Source organism: Pocillopora damicornis, chromosome 8 (assembly GCF_964200805.1).
Source record: "Pocillopora damicornis chromosome 8, jaPocDami1.2, whole genome shotgun sequence".
Lineage (NCBI taxonomy): Eukaryota > Metazoa > Cnidaria > Anthozoa > Scleractinia > Pocilloporidae > Pocillopora > Pocillopora damicornis.
The window spans coordinates 11675242-11683770 of record NC_142677.1 but is presented as its reverse complement, the minus strand read 5'-3'; the positions used below and the strand labels follow the sequence as shown (position 1 = coordinate 11683770).

Sequence of the window (8529 nt, the reverse complement as noted above, 5' to 3'; positions counted from 1 at the left end):
AGTTATCACCAGTACTTGCTCAATGATACATCCATACTGTGAGAGATTATTCAGCGTTGATTGATTTCCGGTTGATTTTTTGCGATAAGTGACAGATGATTGAACAATAGGATCATATTATATATTTAAAATGAGAGAGACCAGAGCGTGAGACAGAGAACGGTGAGAGAGAGAGAGGGAGATTAAGTTGATTTTATGAAATAAAACGTGAAGTTTCGGAACATAGTAGATTCTTTAGTCTCATTTCCGACAATACATATGTATCTACGACAGGTTCGATTACCAACCGCGGTCATGATAGATTGCTTTTTAAATCCATTTATGGCTATATGGAACAATTGTTTCTTATCTAGACAACTGAATTACAAAAATTGGAGTCAAAATATTTTCTTAAACTTCTATCAGTGACCTGATGTTATTCAAATCAATATTGGTTTACTAATTCAAAATTCAGCTGTGCAGCTTGTCCTTTACTTTTGACATGCAAGTTCTACACCTGAGGGGAATGGGAATTGTTGTGAGAGGCGGGGGGGCACACATGATTTTCAAGGGGAATGGAGAGAGGATCAGTTGTCGCGAACAGAGTATAAAGGGGGAACTATACTGAAAATTGACTCCAAGTTAACTGCCAATGAAGAGGGATTCAAGAAATATTTCAGAGTTTTAGGTAAATTTTATCGTGACAATACTAAAATCCTCCACCTCCTCCCCCTAAGGCCACAAACAATGACCCCTCCCTAGATGGAAACTGATATCTATTCATCCTGAGATAAGCCACAGGGTCGACGAAATTCTTGTCCGTCCTCATGAATCCACTTGTTGGAAACTGAAGGATGAAAGAGAAATATATGAGCACTGTTTCTCGTTTATTAGTTTTACATCTGATTTATTTGCGTTAAAATTTTCATGACAAAACAGATTAAACTCCTTACCCCATTTGGATCCTACGATGACTGGACAACCCGCGTGCCGTGTTCTTGCATCTGATTCACCCGATTTGAGAAGGTTGAACCAAAATGCTGCAGTACCCTGATAAAAAAAAAAAAGCAAAATCAGTAAAACAAAACCCAACCAAAAGAAAGTTATAAAATCGTGATTAATATTTGCTCTTTTTGCAATAAGAACACACGAAGTGCTGTATACTGAAGTCTAAAAAGTAGACCCAGTTCTATATGTAAAAACTGTAAGGCCGGAAATTTGGGCCTTGTTTTTAGAGAGCTCAGAAAACACAAAATTATGATAAGAGCGAACGAGAGTGAAGGCGTCACTGACACCAACTTGTTTGGACTGTGTGATTTACCTTTTTAGTTGGAATAATTGTTTCTGCATCCAAAAAGACGGTGGAACCTCCTGCCTCCACCTCACTCATCTATCGAACAATGCTCAGGAATTAATGAAGAATCAGGAGCCATTAGCAATGGACTCCTGACTCTATTTGTTCAGTGTCTCAAATTTAAATAATGTTCTATTTGTTTGTTTGGCATCTGAGTGATTCAGATGATGGTAGAAGTTTTAAAGACCGGTTACAGATAATAGCTAAGGACTGAGCCAATTCAACCTCTGTTTATTAACAATACTCAACAAACAAAAATCTCATGTACTTACATATATTAAGACAGTGGCTATTCTATTACGCTTGCCCATCCTCAAGATGGCGGAATTCTTTGACTGTCGTTAAAAAGGAAAAAAGGTAAAAGAAGAAAAAAAATTACCTCAGTAATCTATGACTCAATACCTAGACTTTGACCTAATATTAGCGCTATTGGGTCCACTTCGAAAGATAACCTCCCACCAGACCTCTCGCTGACAAGGCGGTGGGAGAATTGTCTGGGAACCATGCCTTTTAACTGCACCCAACAGGTTTGGCCTGTCCCAGTGTTCATTCTGACCCCAGTATTAACAAAGTCACTTGCTGTCTAGCAGGTTTGTTGCACTCACCAGTGCGTGATCCAAGTGTGGTTCGTATTGACCAGCTATACCGTAGTTAACGACCTAGATAAAAGGGATCAAAATACGCAATCAGGTAAGTCCTAACAACGGTATCTAGTTTTGGCTGCCGAAGTTGTTTGATTCATGAATTGAAGGATTCTTGGCACCTTTTGGACTCATTTCGGGGGGAAGGAAGTTTTCAACCGTAGTGTTGCATTGTTGGGGGTATCACAGGACAATTCGGTTTTATTGACTGAGTTAATTATGAAAATTGACCAGAGTGGTCATATTATTTTATTAACTTAGTTGACCAAACCAAATTATCTTGTAGGGATAGGAGATTTATTTGAGAGGGGTGGTATGATAGACAAAAATAATATTCATCAACTGTATCTGTTTTAAAAATGTTATTAATTTATTCAACTATATAGAAAAAAATAAAATGCCCACCTGTAATGTTTCACTATGCTCCCTGGCTGTTGACAGACCAGTAATGGCTTTCAATTTTTTATTCAATCTTCTGATGGCTTCTCCTTCAGAATCCTCCAACCAGGCACTGTAACAGAAACCTTATTTCATACATGTGTATTTTTATTTGTATGTGTTTTCATTTATCAAGATGGAAAATAATTTTGGTGCTTGTTATTTAGATCATCTTTTCCCTACCTCTTACTTATCCTATAATCAGCAAATTCAAGATTTCCAGTGAATCTGTTGGTAACTGTAGCTCTTTGAAGCTAATTCAAAAGATACAAAAAACCAAACAGATTAACAACAAAAAAAACATTAGTTGCTCTTTTTTTCAGATTTTACTTATCTTTATATGAAGGTCAATATTTAAACTTGTCTAGTCCTAGGTTATTTCTGTGTCATACATTTTTTATCTATGTATCTTTAGATATTTAATGATTTCTTAAGACCATAGATTTTTGATGTTGACCATCTGGGTTTCTTTTCTATTATTATTTATATCTTGAGGAGTAACAGATTGGACTCTAGTAAGATTACAAGTGGTAATGGAACAAGTTTGTGAATCAATCATATATATGTCAGTTCTGATTTTTATTCTACTGACAAAAAAAATGTGGTGTTAACTGTTATGATTTGAATTCATAATAAGGTTTGGCAAGCTTATGGCCCAAAATCTGGTGCACTCTGCTAGATTTTCTTTTCGTGTTTTAGAGGTATAGAGCATTTTTTCAGGGTTCCTAGCAGCTATACTCCTTAACTCCTGGGTGGAGAATGAGATTCATCTTTTTGCTTTCCCTTATTAAACCATTTCAATTCAGGGAAAATTAACTATCCTGTATGTGGTACTGGTAACTAGAACCGGGACCCTCTGATTGTGTGGAGGGGAGCAGAATACAATATGGTGGTCTTATATGGACTTTGTTTCCATTACTTTGTGTAACAAACACTAAACTGTAGACAACTTGAAAAATTGACTTCCGTTGAAGAGGCTATCAATAGCTTAAGAAGTACTGACATATTCAAAGAATTGAAATAAGAGCCCCTTCTCTGTTCACTCGTTTTCTGTTCTCTCTCCAATTTATTCATCCCTTGTTTTTTAAGGCTAAATTGACAATTGCATCACAAACCCTTGGAACTGCACGTTCCTTGATAAATTCCATATCTTCATCTCTGATAATATCATGAAGGAGATATATGTTTGGTTTCAAATTGGCCATTTCTATTTTGGCAGGGTTAAGAACCAATAGTGGATGTTTGTTGTAATAATAGCATGTTAACTTGTCCATCTCAGCCTGGCTCTGCGAATCAAAAGCAAAACAAGTCGGGGTAACAACCAATCGTTCGTATGAAGAAATGTTAAATTGATTTAGAAACACGCTTTGCAAGGGAAGTGGCGAGGGGCTTATTTTTTTTGCCATGAGTCTTTTCTTTTTGCCGTGAGGTTTTTTCTTTTGCCGTGAGGCTTTTTTTTGCCGTATGTCTTTTCCTTTTCCTGTGAGCTTCTTCCTTTTGCCGTGAAGTTATTTTTTTGGCTGCGAGGTTATTTCTTTTGCCGCGACAATCGTGGGCTACCGTAATTTACCCTTTCGGGACCATATTGAATTACGCCATCAGCGTTTAAGTTTACAGAGAGTAAGTAGCAAATGCGTACTACCAGGTAGTTTTCAAAGAGACGTCAAACCACACTATGCCTCCACGAAACTAACCACTACTACAGATGTCAACGCGATCATCCTACACACACCTTATTGGACTCTCCTCTGCACAGGCGCTCGTAATGATACATAAATTCCTCTTTTGGCGGAGCTTTCTTAGGTTCTTCAGACCCAGTTTCCTCGTCATTTTCCTCGCCATTTTCTGCGTCATTTTCCTCCTCTTCTTCAATGTAATTTCCTTCTTGCATCATTTTAAGTCTACTTTCATAGAATTCTTTGCCCTGTTTCGCTTCTTTATCATTTGGATCTGTATTTGTAGATATATAATATATTGAAGGTGACGCGTAGTCCTTAAATAAGTCTATTTTTAAGTATTGGGGGAGGGAGCCGAAGAACCAGATTAAAGAGAGTAGTAGGGAGCCCGATAAAATCTCAGGGTGAAAACGTTAAGCATAGTCGGCCATAAACTCAACAGTCGTATCATAGGGAGCAGGTGGTTCAAATTCTTTACAAATTAGAGAAAGAAATGGAACCATGGGTTTCTCGCTCTTTGCCATCCCTCGATCGATCGTCACGCCTTTCCTTGCGCGTACTCAAACTCGTTACTCGCATCTTTTTCTTCAAGTGGGTCACTTTAGATTATGCTAAGAGCAATTCTCAGTTTTGGTCATTCCTATATATGTATAAATTAGGAGAAGTATCGTCAAATTGTCGAATTTTCGTCGTAGGGATTTTCCAGTTCCTGATCAACTTACACCACAATTACAATTGTTTCAATTTTTATGATTTCACAGGAGATTCCTTTCTCGCGCATGCTTTCTTCAAATGGAAAGAGACACAATAACGATATCATACCTTCCTCGAGCAAGAGATTAGTGTGATAAAGAGCGCCTTCGATTCTACCTGTCTAAAAAAGGGAAAAAAATGTTTCCATCTCCACTGAATTTATCCCTCAGATATTTGTCATTTGATTTTTCAACACTACACAACACATGTTAACAGATGTGAAGATTAACTAACAGATTAACAACATTTTAAGGACGCGAGAATCCAGAGCAGTCAAACCAAAACAGAAGTAATAACAACGGCCAATCAGATACAGGAAAATATCTCTAAGAGCCAAAGAGAACTCAAAGTAAAATCAACAAAACTGTCTAAAGCGCGGGAAAACGCGGGCGACCAAGTCGTGATTTGTTTTTGTTTTGCATCTGATTGGTGGAGAAGTGGTGCGAGTTTTCTGAACCGATCACAGAGCGGAACAAGGCAAAACCCAAGCAATTCCAGAAAAATGACATTGAAAGAAAATTGAACAGTATCACAACAGCCTCGAGTAGAATGAGGATGGACTGATACTTTTTCCGAAATCTCTCCTAGGCAACGAGATTGGAGGGAAGGCTCGGAACTAGTTTATAGGCTGTACTTACCTTATACTCCGCCCAAATCAAATACTGAAGCACGTCCTTGTATTGAATTCCGCTGCTTTTGTCTGGTGAGCTCATTCGTTTCCAGGCTTCCATAAACCATCCATACGCCTGCTCGTAATTTTTCCAATGATGATTGACGTGACCTAGCTCCAAGCAATGAGCTGTTCTCATCCTGGGGCTCAGAACTTTGTCAGATAATCTGCCGTCTGCAATTTTCTCGGCGCTGATGTGGTAGACGTCTTGAAGCCGCAAAATTGCTAAGGCGCAACCTTGCAAGTCCTTTAAATCGGGAAATGACGAGTTGTATTCATCGATGATTTCACGAAGTTCTTGAAGAGAGTGAATTTCATGTAAATTAAAGGATATAGATGCGTATGTAATACTTTCAATAATACAAAACATGACTTCTAATCCCCTAAAAGAAATTTTTGTAACTTAGTATCAACCCTGTGATCTGAAATCTGTATCAACTTTTATCATCGGCAGTGTCCGACTCGTTCTCCATGGAAGCATATATGTACATCTTTCAAGGTGCGTGTAACATTCCCGAAAGAATAAAATTGAGAGGGATTCCTAAGCTCGTCTTTATTGCTATCGTAGAACTAGAAAACAGTTCTGATAGAGATGAAAAGCCTAACAGAAGAAGTGAAACCACTGGGAATAATGAATTTTATTTACTTCAATTATAGTTATTATCGAATCAGTGCTTTCTTTTTAACATTCTGTCATTTTCGCTTTAAATTCGATTAGGTCTTCTTTTAGCTATATGACGCAGGTACCAGCAAGTGCTTTGCAACAATGCACGTGTCTATTACAATGTTCATTTCCTAAACAATCACTTGAATGGTCTCACATGGTTACAAACAAGCAAAAATTTTGGCATTTATATTTAGAGGTACTCCTTAGTTTTTTTCCTTATTAATTTAAATTTCTAAATTTCGGCATTTTTAAAGATTATTTTCATCAAAAGTAAAATTTTGAAGCTAGGCATTAATAGTAATTAGCTGTTAATTGGTTTCTCGCCGATGGACGAATTCAATTTAAATCAGATTTTAAATAACGTCATTGCGTGAAAAAAGAACGAGGACGTCAGGGACTAATTTTTGACTGATAAGTTAATTTAATCCAAATAGTTGTATGCAATTAAGTCAGGGCGTTTCTCAATTCAAAGTTTGAAGAAATTTGAAGAAGTTACCTTTTCCAGTGGGATTAGTCACATCTAATTTGTTGCCAACATTACTCCACTCCCTTAAAAACCGCCACATAAGTAAATACGAGTTCACTGGATGGCCGATAAAAACTTCCATGTCGGCATCTTGTACATCTTTCACGTATGTCCGAACGTCTTTTGCCAGCTGCTTTAAATCAGACGGCGCGGAGGGATTATAGTGCAGATACTGTTGCAAATGTCCTCCCAAAATTATCTCCATTTGAACCAAATATTTCATATGAGCTAATGCTAAGAAGACCTCCGAATGAGTGAACGAAATCAGGGTGAACAACAGAGAAAACGTCTGTATTAGATGACAATATCTTGGAGCCATTTTTTTGTCTTACTCTCGTTCAGTTAGAGCAGATCAATAAAGAGCTGTGACGTCACGTCGGGTACCAGCGCTGTCTACTGATCAGGTGTAATTTGATTAAAAGATAACGTAATTTTGTTTTGTTTTGACTATTTAACACAGTGTGATACCTCGAAAATAAAGAGAAACCGCACAGCTGCAGTGAAATGGTGAAATGCAGGTTGTCGGCTGTGAGGAGAGTTTGAGCCCCTGTCGTTACCAGTAAGTCTTTAGCGCTCTCAATGCTACGGTAGTCTTTTACAGTCCTAGTAATTTTTTGGGGTGTGTGCGGTGATATTGTCATGCATGCTAATCTCTACTTTCTGTTGCATCAAAATTTCCCGCTCACTTCGTCTTTATCAAGTACAGGGGCAAGACCAATATCATCAAGGACAACGGAATTAGAGATGGAATTCAACTGAAAAAAGTACAATACAGAAAAACAGTGTGTAGAGCACTTTAGGTACAAATAGCGTTATTGCCTTGTTATTTTCCTTATGGATTATTGGTCAGTACGATAACTATCAGAGGATTGAACACACCGTCTCTAAACGTCTGCTGGCTTTAACGACACCTATGATTTTGTCGAACTCGACTATAAATACGTACATTCTCAAACTATTGAAGGATGTGAGAATCAAAAAAGCCGTAAAGGACAAGATTAGAAAGGTCTGGCTGTTTATCTCGCTAAGAAACTGTATTGACCCATCAGTGATGAAGGTTGTCATAATTCCAGTCTTGCAGTTTAATCAGTTTGGTTATACTATGTTCCTGTTTAAGTAAACATATTCACTTAAAAATTTCCAGAGTTCGGTCGCGCTGGACAGGAAGACATTTGATTCTTGCTTGGTAATGACGCACTTACGTCGCTGCGCTCAGTCCGTCCTCGGGCCAAATAATTTCCCGTACGGCCCTCCCACTCAGTCAAGAAGAACATATTCAGTTTGGTAACCATGATCTTGTTAAAATGCCAGTCGAGTTTGGGCTGATCCGAAATTCTAACTCTTTCGTTCTATTTGTGTCATGCTGTAAAGAAACAAATGTGACTCTCATGCGAAGGTCACTTGGAAACTTCGCCAAAGTTTCAGTGAAAAAAAAAAGACTAAATATCCCTGAACGTCTCCATGGTTCTTATTAATTACATCTTTATGGCAGAAAAACACTTTAGAGGGTATCACAGGGGTGATCTTGATCCCGTTTCACGCACGTGTTTTAAAAACATTCATACTTCACGCACATCGAAGGGAAACATCAAATCTCTCTTCTTCAGTGTACAAGGTTGCAGGGAAATATTGAGGTTTTTACGAAATGAAAGAAGAAATTCACGGGTTACATATATTATAAGATGCAAATTTTGCCTCACGCTGGTTCATATATTCAGGAATCACCCTCGCCTTTCTGTAAAATTCACGTTATCAATTTTGGACTTAATCACGCTTCGCTCATGTTTTCGCTTCACTTAGTCAACAAGGCAGCACCCTTTACCGC

At 38.0% G+C, this 8529-nt stretch overlaps 1 protein-coding gene across 3 annotated transcripts; it reads right to left on the bottom strand.

Moving 5' to 3' along the window:
- Nucleotides 1-213: 213 nt before the first annotated feature.
- LOC113682523 (prolyl 4-hydroxylase subunit alpha-1) lies at nt 214-7156 on the bottom strand. 3 transcript variants are annotated; one of them, XM_027199682.2, is made up of 12 exons: nt 6675-7156; nt 5480-5808; nt 4911-4962; nt 4145-4362; nt 3528-3698; nt 2596-2666; nt 2380-2485; nt 1939-1992; nt 1606-1668; nt 1301-1369; nt 933-1029; nt 214-826 (listed from the first exon to the last, which is right to left on the bottom strand). In XM_027199682.2, exons 1-12 carry the CDS (start codon nt 7021-7023, stop codon nt 756-758), a joined length of 1650 nt encoding a protein of 549 aa, XP_027055483.2. In that variant the 5' UTR covers nt 7024-7156; the 3' UTR covers nt 214-755. The 3 variants fall into 3 exon arrangements, with proteins under 3 accessions (XP_027055483.2, XP_089037241.1, XP_089037242.1); XM_089181115.1 differs by lacking the exon at nt 1301-1369; XM_089181116.1 differs by lacking the exon at nt 3528-3698.
- Between the last annotated feature and the right edge of the window lie 1373 nt (nt 7157-8529).